General features: G+C 33.6%; 1 protein-coding gene across 2 annotated transcripts in view; it reads right to left on the bottom strand.

The window, feature by feature from the left end:
* LOC145270461 (uncharacterized) overlaps positions 1-22,312 on the bottom strand; it is a 198,696-nt gene that overhangs the window by 19,309 nt on the left and 157,075 nt on the right. For both annotated transcript variants that reach the window (XM_080126098.1, XM_080126103.1), the window contains 6 exons: positions 18,371-18,558; positions 16,353-16,530; positions 15,660-15,751; positions 14,775-14,861; positions 9,349-9,584; positions 3,653-3,737 (listed from right to left, as the gene is read on the bottom strand). In XM_080126098.1, coding sequence (XP_079982224.1) covers positions 3,653-3,737; positions 9,349-9,584; positions 14,775-14,861; positions 15,660-15,751; positions 16,353-16,530; positions 18,371-18,558 — 866 coding nt within the window. The remainder of the gene's footprint in view (positions 1-3,652; positions 3,738-9,348; positions 9,585-14,774; positions 14,862-15,659; positions 15,752-16,352; positions 16,531-18,370; positions 18,559-22,312) is intronic.

Here is a 22,312-nt window from a genome sequence, read left to right as displayed (position 1 = left end):
TTTATTTATATATATATATTATTTTTAATTTATTTATATATATATATTATTTTTAATTTATTTATATATATTATTTTTAATTTATTTATATATATATATTATTTTTAATTTATTTATATATATATATTATTTTTAATTTATTTATATATATATATTATTTTTAATTTATTTATATATATATATTATTTTTAATTTATTTATATATATATATTATTTTTAATTTATTTATATATATATATTATTTTTAATTTATTTATATATATATATTATTTTTAATTTATTTATATATATATATATATATATATATATATATATGTATATATATTAGAGAGAGAGAGAGAGGAAAATTCAAAGATTCAAAGATGGAGTAACTAAAAGAAAACGCAATTACAACTTCACTTCTGATTTTCGGATTTTGTAATCATGCCATATTCCTTTATTTTCTTCATAAAAATAAAACTACATGATTAATGTATATGATTTTTAGAACATGACATTTTCATTTTGTCACGTATACATGCATCATACAGATTTTTCTTTAATGTTGTTTTTAACATTGGAGGAATTTTGGACAAGCACCCAATTTTTCTATTCTCGTTGTGCTACTGCCAGATTCGTTTTCATTTGATAATATCACCATGTGTTTTGTGTTCCATACAGTTGATAATTTAAAAAGTTAAAGATCCCATTGTTGTTAGAACAACAGCATAATGAAAAAAATAGATAAGATAGCATTGCATGCTGTTCCTCTCTACATCTGATATAAATTGTATAGTAACTGTGTCAGGAGTGCCATATTATATGGTAGGTAATGCTGAGCCCTCAACTAATCCTCTCTTGCTCAAGCACAATTATAAACATGAACCAGATGGTTTGCATGTTTATTGGGTTGCATGTTTGTGGTCAATAGGAATTACATGTTTAATTCTTTTTCTGTTTCGACGTTTGTAGAAAATCCGTATTTTTATCTCCCCATTGACATGCAAATTAACCTACGTTCAAATGACTCCAAGTCAACAAAAAGAATCTTCTGCCCAATGAATACCATCTTTTTATATGCTCAAATTTGACTGCGTTTTAATTTGCACATGTCACCTTTTCGTTTCATATCAGTCGGGTTTCGAGGTTGAGTATCAATGACTTTTTACAATACGCACATGCTACTCTTGGACGATTGTTTCTATGACTGTTATCCCACCCCTCTCTGATCTCATAATCATACAAGCAACATCCCAACAGTGATCGCTTTTGTCGGGTACTCCTTATCAGAAGTAGAGCTTCTTTAGGAGCATTTGCTTCCACTCCTGCCTCGTGTAAATCGTCTGGCTAAGTTTCATCATCGTTGTATAATAATCTCTCTGATTACAACTGCTACACCACCAGACAAAACTGGCCCGTGCTCCACTGGCAGATAAAACTGACCCACAATACAACGTTAATTCTAAAAATTTCTAAACTTAACAATACAGGCCTCAAAAGTCAGACTCGATTCGTAATTCAATCTTTTCATGAAAATAACAAATTTTAAAGTCTGGCATGCGAATTAACATTCAAAATTCTTCTTTAGAATGATGAATCTTCAAAGTTTAACTTGCATATGCAAATAAAAAATTCTCCATAGTCGAACAAATTATCACAAAGCCCAATCTTCGAATGCGTATTTAAACTTCTCTGTAGCATAGCGAAGTTTCGCAAAGTTCGGCTTTTGAATACATATTTAAAATTATCCACAGTTAGATGAATTTTCACTTTGACTTTCAAATGTGCATTTAACATTCAACCGAATCATATTTTAATATATTCATTTCACAACAACAATCTTTTAAAAAATTCAACCGAATCCTACAAGTACTGCCAATTAAAAAACAAAAAAGGTTCGACTCACTTTAGTTGCATCAACCTTCGGCCATCTTTAGTTAAGGGCCAATGTACCTTCCTCCAGATACAATGGTAGCATTCAAACGACATTGTAAATTCCGATCTGTTCAGTTCGCTAGACTCTGCTAGCATCTCAACACAGCTAAGCACTGCTAGCCTCTCAAGAACACAGCTAAGCACTGCTAGCCTCTCAAGAACACAGCTAAGCACTGCTAGCCTCTCAAGAACACAGCTAAGCACTGCTAGCCTCTCAAGAACACAGCTAAGCACTGCTAGCCTCTCAAGAACACAGCTAAGCACTGCTAGCCTCTCAAGAACACAGCTAAGCACTGCTAGCCTCTCAAGAACACAGCTAAGCACTGCTAGCCTTTCAAGAACACAGCTAAGCACTGCTAGCCTCTCAAGAACACAGCTAAGCACTGCTAGCCTCTCAAGAACACAGCTAAGCACTGCTAGCCTCTCAAGAACACAGCTAAGCACTGCTAGCCTCTCAAGAACACAGCTAAGCACTGCTAGCCTTTCAAGAACACAGCTAAGCACTGCTAGCCTCTCAAGAACACAGCTAAGCACTGCTAGCCTCTCAAGAACACAGCTAAGCACTGCTAGCCTTTCAAGAACACAGCTAAGCACTGCTAGCCTCTCAAGAACACAGCTAAGCACTGCTAGCCTCTCAAGAACACAGCTAAGCACTGCTAGCCTTTCAAGAACACAGCTAAGCACTGCTAGCCTCTCAAGAACACCGCTAGGCACTGCTAGCCTCTCAAGAACACCGCTAGGCACTGCTAGCCTCTCAAGAACACAGCTAAGCACTGCTAGCTTTTCAAGAACACAGCTAAGCACTGCTAGCCTCTCAAGAACACAGCTAGCTACTGCTAGCCTCTCAAGAACACAGCTAGGTACTGGCAGTCTCTTAAAAACACAGGCACTGATAGGCTCTCAAAAACACAGTCAGACAATGCTAGCTTCCCAAACACAAAAAAGTCAGTTGAATCGTAATTTTCCATTATACTATGATGATTAGTAAAAAAAAGTCTAAGTCGAATCCTTTAATATTTCCATCTCTCGGCACTTTCAATTTTCAAATGTTCAACGCGAATCGTTTTAATCTTTTCATTTTTTGATGCTTTCAGTTTTCCAAGTTTGATGTGAATCATTTTAATCTTTCCCTTTCTCAACGCTTTCAAATTTCAAAATTCGACGCGACTCATTTAATATTTTCAATCTCTCGATGCTTTCATTTTTTAAATGCCAAAATAGCTCCTAGGGTTGAAATTAAAATTTGTCTTTGAACTGCCGAATACTATTAAACGTTCCTGCAAAGAAAAAAAAAAAGAGAAAAGTTTTTCTTCTTTACCTTGCAACGTTCTTGACACACCTACAATCCTTTTTCTTTTCCTGTTTCGGTGTTTGTAGAAAATCTGTATTTCTTCCCACTGACATGCGATTAACTGTACGTTCAAACAACTCCGCCCAGTCAACAAAAAGAATCTGCCCAATGGAACGAGATACCGTCTTTTTATATGCCCAAATCCCACTGCATCTTAATTTGCATACGTCACCTTTTTTTTTCCTATTGGTTAGGTTTTGGGGTTGAGCACCAATGACTTTTTACAATATGCACACGCCATCTGTGAACGTTTGTTTCTATGACTGTTGTCACTAATTATTTCTATTTTTAGTTTAGTAAAAAAACTGACAAGTATTATAATTGAGTGTGTTATAAATTATAAGCCCCAGAAATAATGTAAAGCAAAAATGAAGTAGTATGTGTTACCTCGTTTGCAAAGAATTTCCGATATGGTTCGTGGAATGTCTCATGTGGTCGCACATAATGATGGCCATATGCAAATTTATCGTCTCTGAAAATAAAAACACAAGTTCAATAAGTTTCTTTCTATTTCTTTGTTTCACATTTTATTTGTAAGAAATACTTTCAAAGTATATCATTTGATTCAGTAACAATAAAATACCTTGCTCCGAAATTTTAATATTAACTTTACTTAAAAAAATATTTTTACTGTATTCATCAGCTAACAGGTTGTAAAAAAACAAAAACTCTTGAGTGTAAAATCATTCTGGGAATAGAAAAATGTAGTTTCAAACAAAAATGAATGATAGTATAAATCCGTTTAGAGAAGCGTTCCCAGTCAAAGATTTGTTTCAGTTAATATCAACAAAAATATAGTTGTCTTCTCGTTTTGAAATGGAAACGATATCACTGAAAAGTTCAACAAGTTTCAGTCATTTCACAAAGCTATTCTGACATTTGATTGGCTTACTTTTATCACACATGGTTATAAATAGAATTGGCCAAAAATATTGCAACAAAAACCAAAAAGAAAACTATAAAATAAACCAGATACTTTTAAAATGCATTCAATCTGTGCATTTAGCATTCATCATGTCATCATTAAATATCATATAAATTAGCTTGCTTCTAAATTTTACAAAAGTTATGGTAACGTTTAACAGTTGTGGTCATAGAAGAATACAAGAAAAATTCTGTATAGGTATTAAAAATTATTTTACATTTTTGTTATACATTAATGAGAAATCATTTCTATCTAAAACCCGTCTAATATTATGCATGCAAAATTGAGAAAATCATGCTTGCAATGCGTCAACATTATATTAATGAGCTAAATCAAACGAAAATGACCACCAAATTTGATCTGATGAGTTTATCGAAAAACAAAATTTGAATTTCAACTGAAAATGATTGCTCATTTAATAATATTTATTAATCTATATATATATATATATTTTTTACACAATGGTCACCACTTATCAAGGCCCGGAAGCCACTCAGGGATAAGGGTTATTGCAAGTACAGTACGTTAGTGTGGAGATTTGATGAAGTGTTTACTTAAGGGGGCGGTTCATTAGGAATTTGTTAACGTTGGACTTGAACACATCCAAGTTGTAGTCAGGTGGAAAGCAGGCAGACGGAACAGAGTTCCGCAGGCATGCAGTTCTAAGAAAGAAGCTTTGTTCATGGAATCCATGTTTTGATTTAGGCACAGATAAAGAGTGGGGGAAATTTTTCACAGTGGATTCAGCTAGACGGGTGTTTTTCGTGAAAGATTGACAAGGGGGGACCACAGATTGGAGTTCAGACGAGCACCTGCCATGGAAATAATGATAAAACAAGGATAGGCTTGCAACGTCTCTTCTGTGGGAGAGAGGTTACAGGGTAGAGAAAAGGGTATCCCCCACTAAACCACGAAGTCTATTTTGTACTCTGTCAAGGCAGGATAGGCTGTTTTTAGCAGCTCCTGTCCAGATATGGCAGCAGTATTCCATCCTTGGATGTACTTGGCTTTTATATAGATAGAGAATTGCATCAGTAGTGAAATATCTTCTGGAGCAGTAGAAGGATCCCACCATCTTTCCAATGACCTTGGCAACAGACTTGATGTACGTGTTCCATTTTAGATCAGGAGTAAAGGACAAACCCAGAAGCTTGTCAAACCACGGGGCTTCTCCTAGACGAGAGCCATCCATTTTAATTGATGCCAGATGAGGATCAGAGCGTTGATGATGTAAAGATAGGAGTTTGGTTTTAGATGCATTAAAGGTAACCAGCCACGTCTTCCCCCACTGAACCACGCGCTTGAGATCAGAGGAGAGAGAATCAGAGAGAACTTTGTCATTTACAGCCTTTGATGTGTTGCCGTAGATGGTCGTGTCATCAGCATAGATGTCAACGAATGATTTTAGTATGTGTTTAGGGAGGTCATTGATGTAGATCAGGAAAAGAGTTGGGCCCAAGATTGACCCTTGAGGGACTCCAGTATTAATACTGCAGGCCTCTGATTTTTGTCCATCGACCACTACTCTTATGAGCCTATCGGAGAGGAATGATTTAATGATTGAGAAAACATTTCCAGTTATACCATAGCTGGAAATCTTGTGAAGTAGGCCCTTATACCATACCTTGTCGAAGGCCTTTGATATGTCAAGAGCAATTGCCCTAGAAAGGAAGCCTTTGTCAAGAGATTCACTAATCCTGTGAGATATAACCGTTAGCACATCTGCGGTAGATCTTGCAGAACGGAAACCATATTGTGTGTCACTAAGAAGATTGTTTCTGCTGAGGTGGTTTACTATTTCTCTATTTAATATGGATTCCAGCAACTTACTCATAACACACAGGAGTCTTATTGGTCTGTACTGAGAGGGAGATGACTTATCACTTGAATTCTTAAATACAGGGCATACTGATGAGGTTTTCCAGGGAGTCAGAAAGCACTTCTCCTTAAGGCAACGCTTAAACAGTTTCGTAAGTATGGGAGCAAGTTCTGGTTGAAGCTTTTTTAACACTATAATTGGGATGCCATCAGGGCCAGTTGCTTTACTGGAATCAAGGTTCTTGATTAGCTTGGCAACCTCATGCACAGATATTTGTATGTTACCTAGCGTGTTCTGTGTTATAGGAGGAAATATGGGGAGTTGATGGCCTTCGTCACATAGGGTAGAATTAGATGCAAAGTTCTTGGCAAATAGTTTGGCCTGTCTATTAATATGATTGCGTGTGTGTCCTTTTATCCGGGCCGTTTAATTGTTATGTTCTATTTCAACTTTACCAAGAATTCTTCATAAGTTTTGGTTTCGATTTCAACTATAGCTGATGGCACTTAATCATCTATTTTTTTATATAAATAATTTTATCAAGAATTCTTCATAAGTTTTGGTTTCGGTTATGGCTGAAAAAACTCAAATTATATAAACATATATATATTTTTTTTTCATAAGTTTTTATTTTGGTTTCGATTCAAGCTAATGCACCCAAGTCATATGGATATATTTTTTTATTTTTGAAATTGCAACTTTATAATATTTAAAAATCGATAGAACATTAACTCTATAATATACGAAATCTGCAAGAATTAAAATATCATATTTCAGCGTACTTTATGACCGGGTTTTACTGGGCGTTCATGCTAGCTTAGATAAATACTTTTGCAGCTTTAACAAAAGAGCTACAATAATATCAGAGTGTCTTCATTTACACTGAACATCTACAGAATGTCAACATCAATATATCACATATGAATGAGTCTCCTGTGGAATTTTCACAGGTCCCGCTAGTAAATATTAGTAATATATGAGGAGCCAAGTTTCCAGACATTTTTTTGTATGGACACTTTTATTGATAGTACACACATGAAACTCTAGTCCTTGTCAAAGTAATCTCCTCCGGCTGCAATGCACTTATTGTACTGTTCCAACAACTTCTGGAAGGCCTCATGGAAGTCCTCTTGTGTGAGTGTGTTAATGACCTTCGTCACAGCCTCTTTCATCTCCTCAATTGTCTCATAACAACAGCCTCTTAGATTTTCCTTGAGCTTAGGGAATAACCAAAAGCTACAGGGAGCAAGGTCTGGACTATAGGGAAGGTGAGGAACTTATCTTGGTCAAATAGTTTTTGACAAGGAAGGAGTTGTGGACTGGTGCATTGTCCTGGTGGAAATGCCACTGATCTGATTTGAAAAGTACTAGTCTCTTTTGACGGAATCTCTTATTGAACTCCTTAAAACCTCAACATAGTATTTTTTGTTGACTGTCTGTCCAGTGAGAACCCAGTGCAGGTAGATCATGCATGTGCTGTCAAAAAAAGGGATCATAAGTTTCTGGGTGAATTTGCTCTGTCTGACATCTATTGGCTACCTTGCTGCTTTGGTATTCCTACCTCTTTTGCATTATTATAAATTGAAAAATTAAAAAAAAAAATTAAAACATCTTTTTACAATCCAAAAAAAACAAAAAAAAAACAGGAAAGTAAAAACACTACTGGGAAATGCTGTAACAAAAAAAATGTAATATAATTTACTTTGAAATGATTTTGTTTTTAAAAATATCTTATAAAAAATATTTTAGTCTTTACTTTGGAATGTTCTTTTTTCTTTTCAGAATAATTATCCAAAATATTTTATTTTTAGAAAAAATATCTGGAAAAATGAAATAAAAAAAAAAAAAGCGCGTACGTGGTCCTCCTCTGGTGCTGCATATGAGATGACGCCACAAAAAATAGTGAAGAAATGTTGAATGTGAGAAGTGTAAAGGGCCAAGGTTGCCTTCACATTTTCGCCAAGTTTCAGAAAAATCAAATGGATGGGGCAAAAGTTATGGGGTAAAAAGTGTCATTTTTAGCAATTCTGGGGCATTTGTGACCCCTTTTGAGTTCCTGGGAATGCCGAATCCTAGTGAAAATGGACAAACGACGCCTTAAGACATATATATTTGAATTCAGCACCATGGAAAACTACTATATAGACATACATATAAAGTTCTTGAGTAATACGAAAAAAGAGCTCCAAAAAGGCATGTTTTTTTAGCCAGTCCCAGAGGGATGCGAACCAGAATTTTGCCAGGGTCACCCGTACTGAATTTATATTAAGAACAATGACCTCCACATTTTGGCCAAGTTTCAGGAAAATCTAATGGATAGATCAAATGCTATGGGGCAAAAAGTGTCATTTTTTTTACCTCTGGGGATGCTGAATCCCAGTGTAAATGGATAATGGTGCAGTTTAGAGGCCTTAACACATGTATATTTGAGTTGACCACCATGAAAAACCACAATATAGTCAGACATATCAAGTTTTTGTTGAGAAATATGAAAAAAAGAGCCACAAAAAGAGGCGTTTTTAGCACTAAAATCCCTGGGGACGCGAACCAGAATTTTGCCAAGGTCACCCATACTGGATTTATATTAAGAACAATAATGGATGGATCAAAAGTTATGGGGCAAAATGTGTCATTTTTTGGCCATTTTGGGGGATTTTTGACTTCTTAAGCCCCTGGGGGCGCAACGGGAATTTTTGTAAAAAAATTTTTTTTTTTTACTGTGTATTTAATGAAATACAATTTGTGGCAAAATTTCAGAAAAAACTAATGGATGATTATATGGCAATAGTCCAGACTAACGGATGCACGGAACCATGAACGCCACCGAAAACATAAATCGGGGGACCAAAAAAAAAGAAAGAAAAAAAAAAAAGACCAATTAAACCTGCAAGAAAAATAAAGAATTGTGGAATTCTGAATACCAATTCATTAGAGTATTTATAATATAAAATAAACATCTGAAATATTTCACATCTAAAGTGTTTTATTCTAGCAAAAACAACTGAAAAGATCAATTAATGTTAACTTCTCAATTATAAGGAATCTGGAAACCATTACGTAAAACATTTTCCCGCTAGGAAATATTAGTAATATATGTTATATACATATATATATATAAGGTATGTTTTCTTGATATACAATGGCATGACTTCTACTAAATAAAAAATGAAATTTAAAATAGCATAAGTTTATTAAATTTAACTAAAACTATTTTACAATTAAAAAAAAAAAATAATAATGAAACAAAAATGGAAGTAAAAAAAAAAGGGCAACGTTGTAATAACAAAAACATAATCTAATTTTTCTTGACTTTTCTTTGTTTCAAGTAAATTCACTCACTTTTCGTTTTTCCATAGCCGCTCCACCCTGAAAATATCTAATTTATCAGGACTGATGTTGGACAGAAGACGATAAGATGTTCGAACAGGTGTTCCGTCAGAGCTTCTCTTCAGTAGATTGTCTCGCATTACATAGACACAATCTCCAACATGGACTTGCATATCATCTCGCATCAAAGTCATATAATATGTATTACGAGGAGTGGCATCTGACGGCTGAGGAACCATGAGAATCTCCTACAAAAAAGACAAAACATTCATGTGCAAACAGAAAGAATGATGGAGAGAAAACAGTCAGGGTGTGGTTGATGTATGAAAATGAAAGTATACTTGGAAATAGTAAATGTTCTGGTTCTTATTTAAAATTTGACTTGATTTAAAAAGAAATCAATACAGAAAAACCTTTAAGATATATGTACTCGTACAGAAACGACTTTCTTTCCTACCTACTTAGACTAAGATGGAGAACAACTTGAAGTTTTTAGCATGTTCTGCTACATTAGTGATGTCAATGGAAAGAAGTGTGTGGGTGTGTGTGTGGGGGAGGCTGTTATGACATTACAACTGTTAGGATGAGATCAGCATAAAAAAAAACTTTAAAGAGCTCTTCTCCATCATTACATGTTATGGATTCTCCCTGCACAACAAAAGTTACTTCTACAATTCTTGTGTAAAGAGTGTTCTTTTCTATGTTAGTAAGATATGGCCTGTTACTTTTGAGGATATAGCCAAATTAGCTTGGAGTGATCATGCCATGATTTGCTGGATCTGTGCCTCGAAACTCTATACATTTGTTGAGGTCTAGACTGAGTTTAGTCAGTGTCAAGGAAGTCCTGGTACGGTCACCTTCAGATTACGATTATTTTTTTTATTCTTGATTCATAACATTTCGACTGATATAGCTAGCAGCATCTTTTTATTTAGAGTCCAACTTAACAAAACAAAACAAAATGATGTATGTAATTAAGCAAATACTTTTTTATATACAAAATCACTTTTACGATTTCTAGCAATTTTTAAAACAATTGTATCCATTTTAAGGCTGATTTTGATCTTTTTAAGTCGAATTGAGTTAATTTTTTTTTTATTACATTTTCACCCCAAACAAGGCACATTGCCACTTTGGTGTAGGGGGCTACTATCAGGGGCAGCAACTGTGGGGGCACTATGTTGGGATTTGGGCAGCAAGATGTCGGTTCACGTTACACTTGAACTTCTGCATGTCAGTACAGTTAGGGAAGCAGGGACCTGGAATGGAATTCCAGAGTCTAGCGGTTCTGGGGAAGAAACTACTGGAGTAGAAAGATATTTTACATCTCTACTGTGTGGGAGTGGGATTTAGCTGCCTGTCGGATTTGTCGAGGGTGTCTACGTCGTGGGCGCACAAGTGTCTGCAGTTCGTCAGAGCATTCACCATTAAAATACTTGTAGAACAGGCAGAGGGATGCAATATTTCGTCGATTGGGACAGAGGCTGAAGCTTAGATGCCAGTTCAGGGCCTGTCAGATTGGCGACTCTCTTTTGAACCTCGTCTAGGAGTGAGAGACTAGCAAGAGATGCACCAGCTCAAATGTGACAACAATACTCCATACATGGGCGAATGGTGGCCTTATAGAGGTACAAGATACTTTCAGGTGTCAGTAGTTTTCTAGCACGGTAGAGAGAGCCTACCTTTTTCACAGCGGCCCTGGCAATGTTTTCAATATAATTGTTCCAACTCATGTTTCCTGTGAACGTTAGGCCAAGCAGTTTGAAAGATGTACTCCCAGACAGGGAGTCACTGGCCATTGCTATTGGTGGCAGAGAAGATTTCTTGTAATTATTGAAGGAAACCAGTTTAGTCTTGGCAGCATTGAATGTGACCATCCATTTATGTCCCCATTCCACTACAGATTGGAGGTCATCCTCTAGTGTTTTTGCCATTTCTTTAGATATGTGTTCCTTTGTTTTCCTGTCATGCCTGTTATAGAGTGTGGTATCATCAGTATATATACCCATCTCAGAGGCAGTTTTGTCGGGGAGGTCATTAATAAATATTAGGAACAATAGAGGTCCAAGAATAGACCCCTAAGGCACTCCCGCATTTATATCACACTGTTTAGATGTTTGATCGTCGAGGACAACCTGGATTTTTCTCTTATCTAAGAAGGATTTAATTATGTTAAGTATTCTACCAGTGATACCGTATGATTTAATTTTCCTGAGGAGACCCTCATACCATACCCTGTTAAAAGCCTTAGATATATCTAGAGCTACCGCTCTGCCCTCCCCCGCTTTGTCCAGTGAATGGTATATACATTCAGAGATTACAGTGAGGATGTCTGCTGTGGAACGGGCTTGTCTAAATCCACATTGTTTGTCAGTCAGAAGTTTAGCATCTGTAAGGTGTCGGACTAGAGCATGGTTAATTATGGTCTCAAATATTTTGGCAAAAAGTGGGAGGAGGCTAATGGGGCGATAATTTGATGGGTCAGTTCTTTCGCTTTTGTTTTACGGCATATCAACCTTTTTCAGGTTATTTAATGCCGAATCCAGTGATTTTGAAGAACAATTTTTTAATAGAGTATATTTGTTTTTTTTTTAAGTCAGTTTCTATTTAACCCATAGTTGGGACCCTAACAGGTACTACCAGTCCGGGTCAGAGTGGACCTGGGAGCAATTGCAATTAAAGGATGGCTCCACACTTTCCAAAGCCCGCAAGCTGGGGCCTCACCATCAGATATAGTTTAAAGTCATATCCAGGACTGTTGTATAAAGGATTCTTTTTAAATTTTTTAATAAAGGCAAATTTTTTTAAGATATGAGAATATGGTGTGGGGATTGATTTTATCGAATAACTCTTTAATATTGTTTTCTTTGTAGAATCGATTGCTTGCTGTTACAAAATCAGTACATTCAATTAATATGTGTTTTATTGTGAGTGGTGTTTGACAAGGTATACAGATGGGTTGGCTTTCTTTTTTTAGGAGATATGAGTGGGTTAAGTGGGTATGGCCTATTTTTATTCTTGTTAGTTTGATTTCTTCTTTTCTGTTTAGTTGTGTATTTTGTTCTTGTTTTTTAATTTTTGGCATGATTTCGTGAAGTTTGTTGTTAGGGTGTTTATTCCAGTAAGTTTACCATTTCTCTATTGTATATGCGTTGATATGTCTTTTTAGATCTATGTATGGAATTTTAAAAATTGTCATCGATTGGGAGGTTTAAGGCGTTTATTGCTGTGGAATTTGCTAATTTGTTACCTTTGATACCAGAATGGCTCGGTATCCAGCAGAAAATGATTTCTTTTTTACTGCTTAATTCAGTTAATTTTTTAGTAATTTTGCTATCAGGGGGTTGTCTATCTGGCTTTATGATAAAAATTTGATTTTCTTAATAAAAAATAAAATACTTGTTCAATTTACATAACTTTTAGAATATGACATCTTTGTTGCATTACCGGTATGTACATCATAAAGATTTTTCTGTATTTAAAAATTTTTTTTATTAAGTTGAATTTTAAATAAGAACCGGACACCTTCAACACATAAAAAAATTGGGAATCTTTCTCTTGAATTCAAACAATAAATAATGAATGAAATGAACAAAATTTGATTACTTATGAGGGTGCATTATTACAAGGATCAAAATGGGATGAGTAGATATTAGTGTTGGGATTATTAATTGAAAATTGGAACTTTGGAGGGTAGACAAATTTATGAATCATGTTAAATGTTGAGACATTATGTTCAACAAAGATGGCGGTAGTAAATCAAATCGGCGAAGAATCAATGCAGTCACGATCAGCAGTGGTTCAGTCGTTCAAGATTGAGGTTGACAGCGAACTGACTTGAATCCAAAATTCGATATTTTTAGAATGAAGTCAGAGGTTTCTCATTAGTTGATTGTCCTAACCGTAGTTATAAATAAGATCGTCCATAGCACTGGGGTCATACCTCATTAGTAGTCCAAAACATTTTAACAGTTTCCGATGCTAGAAACAATTTTTTTTCTTTTGTTTGTTTTTTGTTTAAAACTTAATTTTCTATTCACAGAACTACTTATTAAATGATAAATATTGCCTTTAAATTACCAATAAAAGTAAAATCTAGAGGTCATCTCCACTTCCCGTAAGGGTATTTTAGGTTTGTGACAATATATGCACATATTAGTTTTTATAGTAATCTAAAAATAAAACAAACACAACTCTACAGTTAAATATTTGGAGATTTTAAAAGAATCGATAATTGTATCAGAACTGGGAATTTAGAAAACAATCAGTAATTGTATTGAAATGGTCCCATCAATCATCTTTCTCTGTATATATACATAAAAGTGACTTTGTCTGTGTGAGGAACGACCTCTACCAAACTCCTCTTTCAATTTTTGATCTACAGACTAAAGCATAGTATATAAGGGATTTGAACTTGTGTAACAAATTTGGTCTTTAGCTGGTAAAAATAGCTGCCAAGGGGCCAAAATTGGAAAAAAATTTCAACTTGACACATGTAAATCAACTAAATATGTTATTTCTATGCATGTGCAAATATATATTTATATCTTTAACAACATAATTTCTTTTTTAGATTTTTGTATGCATATGGATTTAGGTCAGATGGTAATGAATAAGGCTGGCGAGCTATATGTTTTGGTTTTGATTCTAACTGATGACATACAAGTCATTTTTTTTTTTAATTTTTAAATCACCAGTATATATTGGGTACAATATAATAATCAATAGAGTATTGGTACTATAATAATAAATACAAAATCTACATGAATTAAAATATCATATTTAAGCACATTTTATGACCGGGCCATGCTGGGGTAGGGGGACACTTCTATATATTGGGTACAATATAATAATAAAGTGCATAAGTACTCTATTATTATATTGTACCTAATATATAGAAGTGTCCCCCTACCCCAGCATGGCCCGGTCATAAAATGTGCTTAAATATGATATTTTAATTCATGTAGATTTTGTATTTATTATTATAGTGCCAATACTCTATTGATTATTATATATTACTTACATATTACATTAATATTTCAGCATGGTACAATGAGTACTTATGCACTTATTGTACCATGCTGAAATATTAATGTTATCATTTAGAAAGCCATTCTTAACATGAAGAGGGGAGGGTATTTTGGAACTATTCTGTACTTTCACCTAACAATTTAATAAAAAGATATTATTAAAAACTGGAATTAAACTTGAAAACACTATTAAAAAAATAGCACGATACAATAAGTGTATAAGCACTATAAATAGAGAATTGGTTCGATAATAGTTATAAATACAAAATTTACATAAATTAAAATATCATATTTAAGTGTATTTTACAACTGGGTAACACTGGCTAGCTTGCTAGGCAATATATATATTACAAGGATCAAAAGTAGTGGGGGTAGGTATACTAGAATGGGAAAAAAAGTTTATCTTACCTTGGGATAATAACGTGGATCACATTGTTCACACAGGTAATTTGCGACATTACCTTTAACCCCCATACAATCACAATGTTGCCAAATCTGAAAAGTACAAAGTTATTCATATTTTTTTTTTACACAAAATAAACCATCAAATATTACTCAAAGCACATTTATACACATCAGAAAAAAACAATAAAATTTATGTTAAATAATTACTCATATTTTATTGCATTCACAGGAAACACATTTTAAAAAATTTTCTTAAAGCCTAATTGTGCAGATTTAAGGAATGCAGTTTTCAGTAAATTTACTTGCACTCTAACTCTTAGACAACACTCCAAAAAGTAGTCTTAAATCTAATAGGTTCCACACTAATGACCAAGCTTCAACTTCTGTCCCATCGCCACAATGTCACATCTGTGCCCCCCCCCCATCAACACACATACTCCCAACTATCCTGACAAGCAGCAATCCACAACTTCACTGTTGAGGTTCCTATATGTTGAAAAGACTTCTATTCTATTATTTTCTTCCTATAGACTGCCAAACTTTGGAATTCTCTGACTGTACTGACATATAGAAGTTTAAATATAATGTGAACAGACATTTCATTGCTCAACTACCCACAGTTCTCCATTTGACACAATCCCAAATAGTAATCACCGGCATTCAAGTGGCACTATGCCTTGTTTGAAGTGAAAAAAAAAAGTCAATCATTATAAAATCACAAGCTGTTGTTTAAAATTCATTTGCATAGACAGTTCTATTAATTTTCTAAATTAAATATGAAATGAAAAAGGCTCAACCAAAAAGAGATTTGTCTAATGTAAATGCATAAGTTAAAAAAGGTCAAAAAGCAAAATTATTGAGTGAAAAAAAAAAAAAGGAAATACTTACAAAGCATTTTTCACACTGAATCATGAGGCCTTCATCACGATAAATGTTACAAATGCAACGGATAATTTCTTCTTCTCCTTCACCTTCTTTGTCTGAAAATAAACAGGTGAAAGAAATTTTAAAACAAAACTAAAACAAATAAAGCATGGATTGTCTCCCCTTACAATTACTATTTCTTGAATAATCAAAACAAAAATCACTAAATGTGTGGATTGTCAGCAAAAACTAATAGATATATTTGATTTGTGAAAATTTTCAGTTTTGGTCAATATATCATAGATGACAAATCCTAGTTTTCTTGGAGTAATCAAAATATGGTGCTTGTTTACATTGGTGATCTTTTAAAAGAACACATTTCAGGTGAAAACATTACATACTCACTTGTTATGGCAATATTAGTATAAATTCTAAAATTTATGAAAATAGCAAACAAGACAGATGCTCTTCTGTTATTCATAGAATTTGATTTTCTTAATTAAAAATTTGAATTCATGTGATTTTTGGAACATGATATTTTTCCGCATTATCACAGGTATGTAGACCATGCAGATATTTTTGTATTTTTGTTTTTTAATAGACGGGGGAATTCTGGACAAGGACAAGAACCAAATTCTTAAATAAAAGAATGGATTTTAACTGAAAGCAATGCAAATAATTGAAATACAAACATAAAAATAGAAAAGAACAAATTACGTTTTCGGTTGCGTATTTCAACAGGTTCCCTCGACTCTGTCTCATTCTGTGAGTTGTTAACGATATTCGTGCCCATGATTTCCTGGAGTTTGGGTAATATTCTACTCCGGGTTGTGTTGTATACTTTCCGTAAACACTGAACTTGTTTGCCCTTTTCAGTTTTACGTTTGAAGAATTTCTGAAAAATTAAAATAAAATTTTTTAAAAGTCAGATAAACAAGTGTCAAAAATGAACAAAAGGTTAACTTATACTCACACAAATATACATGCATATTGTATAATGATTGAAAGATGGCAGACATTGATATTTTGATGATGTATAAATACTGAAGCAATTCTGATTCCAACCTTGATTTAAGCGCTATAAGATACACTGTATGAACACTTCTGACAAGTAACCACCTATCCTATGGACGGTGAGGTATTGGGCATATGAAAATATTGACAATGAATACCATGATTGACTTGTAATGTCTTTTGAGGTAAAAAAAAAAAAATAATAAAAAGAGCAGAATTATAGAATTTTGGTTCTTGTCCATAATTCATCCTATTCTTAAAAAAAAAAAAGAAAGAAAAATTTATATCATGTACATACACATGACAAAACAAAACAATCATACTTCAAAAATTATGCGAATAGATCAAGTAATTATGTTTTTAAATAAAAAAAATAATTGAATTTCATGAGTATTCCAAGGAGTGACTGTTTCGTCTGACATTTTGAAAAAAAAATCTCAAGAAACAAAGGAAGATAACTCAATTTTTCATACTAAATTCATGTTGTAATGCCTACGAATTCCCATTAATCATTTAAAAATGATTTTCTTATAAAAATATAATTATGTGATCAATTTATGTGATTTTTGGTATACAATATTTTCGCTTCATCATAGATGTGTACATCATACAGATAAAAATGATTTTTAAGTTATTAATGGGAATTCGTAAACATAACATTATTCTTGCAAATTTGAATTATTCAATTATCTCCTTTTTTTCTGATTGTTTTTAAAATAGCGAACAAGATGGCCACTCTTCGATTACTCATAAAATTTGATTTAGATAAGAAATTTTAAAATAAAACTACTTGATCAATTTACATGGTTTTTGGAAGATGATATTTTTGCTTTGTGATGGCTATGTACATCATACAGATTTTTGTTTGTTAGTATAGGAGGAATTCTGGACAAGAACCAAATAATCATTTCTGAAACATTAAAACTTGATCTAAATGTTTGTTAGAATACCAAAATATTTACACCTAGCAGTAATTCTATTTTGCATAGAATAAAAGACGGAGAAGTAGGAGGGAGAGATATAAAGACAATGACTAATATCGGATTTTATCTTTTATAATATTTAAACTTTGTAGACTCATTTTTTTCTGATTCAAACAATCAAACTTGAGTTCAACTGATGACTCTAATGAGTCATATTTTTCTAGTAAAAATTTCCTACATAAAGGGCAGTTGTCGGTCTGTATGTCCAGCTAAAACTCTAAAACTATCAACCAAAACCCGCAAAGTTTATATCTTTTGGATAGGTGTTGATCTGGAGGTATAATATCTAAAATCTAGAAAAAATATTTACATTTAAAGGGGATAGTTATAAAAAATTTATATTATTATTATTATTTTCAAATACATTAAAACAAGAGCAACATTGATTGGGCAGAGGTGAAAAAAAGGATGGAATTGTGGAGGATAGACAAAGAGAGAAAGATAAAGTGATGGCTAAAAAAAGAATGATGGAGAGATATAAATTTTAATTTAAAAGCTGTTACACACACTATTTAAATTCTATTTATTTTTTTTACGCCCCCAAGCAGCATTGGGTAGTCTCGCTAGTATTTTTATATATTGTCAAAAGAGAATAGGACTAAAACTTGAAATCAAATTACAATTGTATACTGAAAAAAAAAAAAAAAAAAATCAATTTGTTTGAAAATAACGTATAATATTTTATCTGAGAGATATCCAAATATTTAATCAAATCAATCGGGGAAAGAAATAATCTACCTCTGAATTACGGAATAATTTCAAAATGTCGTTCTCAAAAGATTCCATGCTCTTGTACTGGCCAGTGTTGATATTGCTATCAATGGAATTGATATCAATGGGATCTTCAACAACTTCATAATATTCAGGATTCTTCTTTTTGGAAGGCAGAATGAACAACTGAGCAGCAAGGAAACTTCCATCGTCACCTAAAATAGTTTCAAACAAAATAAACATTATGTGACAAAATTATAGGATTGAAAGGGTTAATGCAAACATGTTCTTTTTATTTTTTTTTTTCAGAAAAAATATTTCAAATTGGAGAAAAATCGAAAATCTGTCAAGAAAGAAAATTGTTTTTCTGCTTCAGGATTTCAGGGAATAGAAAATTCTGCTGTTAAATGAAAACTGTGACATAAAACTGAACACAAAAATCAGAACTTTGAAGATGTATATATGTATGGTTGATTCTCCTTTACAGTTGCGAATGTTGGACAGTAATGAAGGCAGCTGAAAGTCATTTCAAAACAGCGGAGATTTGATTTTTAAGGCGAATTCTATGAATCTCATTGATAGAAAAGAAGACAAATGAAGTCATGTGTAAGGCAGAGCACAGCAGATCACTACTCAATACTGTCCAGGCCAGACAGTAAAAGTTCTCCAACCATTTCATGTGGGCAGATGGCTTGGAAAAAAGCTTCATGTTGGGAAAAAAAAAAAAAAAAAAAAAAAAAATCGCCGAAAAAAAAAAAAAAAAAAAGAGCAGAGGAATACAACAGAGTTCACTGACAGTCTCGACAGGGTCACTGGAAACACAACTATAGATCTCATCAGAAAAACCAAATACAGAGGGAACGGAAGATCCATGATCATTAATGTCTGCAATAACAGACCTGAAGAAGAAAACCTTGTCGGAATTGTTGTTGGGTTAGCAAACTTGCCGACAGCATTATATGAATGGGAATTGGGCCATCTGGTTTTCGTAACCAGCACAGGTCATTTAAGGTGAATGAATAGTGATGACTGATTGACTGTTGAGAGACATATCCGATAGTTTAGTAATGATTGAACAAATTACATTTTAGAAAAGTGCATTTGTTTATATGATGGTGAGTCAGGGAGAGATAAGCAGAGAACCCCTCTCCCCATTAAAGGTAACAGTAAGAGATAGAAAATTTCAATCAAATCAATTACATCTCAAATAAACACTTTGAAATAAGTGTTTTTTAGTTATTGTATTTTTATGATTAGAATAAAACATAAACAAGTAAAATGGGTCAGTAGGTTATATATTGGAACCCTATGCTAGTAAGTAGCGATTAAGTTAACTAATATGAATTTTTGTGAGGGTCACATTGTACATGTCAGGATAACCTGGCACAAATGGAAATAGACCCACCTACAGGTGACGTGATTTTTAAGTTTATTTCTCTTTCACTTGAATTTGATTCTACAATGACAAAAATTGAAAAGTCAAATCTAAATTGGCAACAGAATTACAAATTAACAAATGAGGCCAACTTATTACATAATTTGAAACTTGTCTGCAAAAAATGAATGAATTGCAATTAATGAACATTCTTTGATAATTACCGATTCTAGTAGACTTAATATATAAAATAAATTGCTTACTGATGACTCTAGTGATGACAGTCATCCACGCTAGGTGAAGCACTACCACCTTGTGTCTGTTATGGAATGTATAGCAAAGAAATGATTGATTGTAAACAACTGGTAAGAACAGTCGGATAATCTATATCACTCGCCATGCAGACGAGTTGTTTTGTTATGTTTTCATTAAAAATTTTTTTTTTTTTAATACTTGAGAGTCACCACTTATTAAGGTCCGAATCGTGTAAATTGGGTAGAATTTGATTATTTATGGGGACGGTTAACAAGAACTTGTTTATATTGGATTTGGAGGCTATCATGTTGCATTCAACTAGGAAGCAGGTCAGCAGAACAGTGTTCCACAGGCAAGCAGTTCTGGGAAAGAAGCTTTGTTCATGGAATCTGCATTTAGATTTAGGCACAGATAGAAAGTGAGGGAAATCGTTTATAGTGGTTGTAGCTAGTCAAGTGTTTGTTTTTTTTCATGTAAGTTTAGCAAGGGAGGACCATAGATTTGAGTTCAATCAAGCACTTCCCATGCTTTCATTAACAAAAAGTTCTTTACACATACTTGAGTCTTTTATCAACCTTATCTGACATCACTGCTGTTTAATCTAGTGGTTGCTATACAAATAAAGCTTCTTTTCATGTAGCAAAGGATACAAGAAGATGTGCACTGAGTTTCTTCAAGGTTTTATTTTTGAAGAGAATTAACTCATACCAGAAGGAAGTTAAAGTTCTCTTAATTATTTATTTCACTTCTTAACTGAAATGAGTGACATGCAGACAGATGTTAAGTCAGTGAAACATTTTGTATATAACGATTATCAAAGTTTTCAATATTATTAGCCAACTGCCTCACACGATCCATGACAGACTCAAATTATTTGATGCCAACTATTCGTCTTTCATAGACAGAATGATTTAAAAACCTTTTTCTTCTCTCAGTTTAAAAAAACATGAAATTATTTGTCGTCTTGATCCACACCTTTGTTTTGTCTAACTGATCTGATCTCTCATTTTGTTTTAACCTCAGATCCAACCCTTAAAATGATTTTTTTTTTTTGCAGATTTGAGCCATCATGACATGCACTCAATGTGTCTATGTCAAACTCTATACTAGCTGACCTAATCACCATTGACACAGAGTCCCTAATATAAAAATTTCACCAGTCAATGAATTTGTGCAATTGAAATCAGCCACACCTTCTCATTCATCAGTCTTATTCTGCATGTGTCATATTGATATAGATGATTTTCTCTTGTGACCTTTTGTCCATGCTACTATGGATTCTGTCATTTTTGTATGTCCTGTCTGTCATTCCCATCCGTTTTTAAAGGTTCATCCTTGGTTTGTATAATGCAACTCCTGGAGCGACCTGATTAGAAGGCCTCAGTATATTGTGCTGCAAAGTAGATAATATGTCTTTTTGCATTGCTGATTGGTTTCCTCATCCTCTTTCTATTCTTTTGGGATCTATTCACCCATGGCTGGTTCTGGCCTTTTGTTGATGGTCATTGTTCAGCCACCCAGAGGAGATATTCACTGAAGATGAAATCCAACTTGTCTCCAAACATTGTTTCTCTCACAAAACTGATTTCAAATGAGGCACTTACTTTTTTTAAACAAAAGGAATTTCTCTTGAGTGGTCAGATATTTTCAACTCTCTGTACTCCACCCTTTCTTCTAGCCAAGCAACTATCACTGTAGCATTCGTCATTCACATGCACTACATTCCTTCATTGAAAGATGTAAACAACCATTTATTGTTTCATCTTACTAGAAAAATTAATGACAGTACTCTTGAATATTTATGAAAAAGTGCAATTTGCTTAGTTGGACTACTAATGAGAGTGCTTTTCTCTGAAGAAGTGAATATATTGCCTATTTTTTTTCTTTTTAGGGGTTGAGGGGATTGTTTTTTAGTTGCCATTAGTCTTATGGTTTTGGGTTTCTGATGTTAATCTGAAATAACTTATGATTTTAGCATTCTCACTTAATCCATTTTTCTTCTGATTAAAATCGATAAATGAATGTTATATAAACATTTGCTGCACAGCTTGTGTTTACATAGTATTCATAGCACATTAGAATAGCATGCGGTGGGTTTATGTTACAGAGCACTTATTTACTTTTCTCCTACTATGAAAAGATGTGACACAAAATCGGAAGGTGGGATTAATGAGTCAACACCCCTAAAGGAGGAACACTCGGGTCCTGCAAAAATAAATCTAAATAGTCCTGTTGGCATTCCCCAGTGAGGGCACCTCAGATAACAAGTGATAAACTTATTTTCCTTGAAAGCCAGAGTACAAGGCTTACTCAGAACATTTGCCTCAGTTCTACAGCTA

This window comes from Euprymna scolopes, chromosome 4 (assembly GCF_053919585.1).
Source record: "Euprymna scolopes isolate OS-2025 chromosome 4, ASM5391958v1, whole genome shotgun sequence".
In the NCBI taxonomy this organism is placed as follows: domain Eukaryota; kingdom Metazoa; phylum Mollusca; class Cephalopoda; order Sepiida; family Sepiolidae; genus Euprymna; species Euprymna scolopes.
This window is presented reverse-complemented; position numbering and strand designations above follow the sequence as displayed.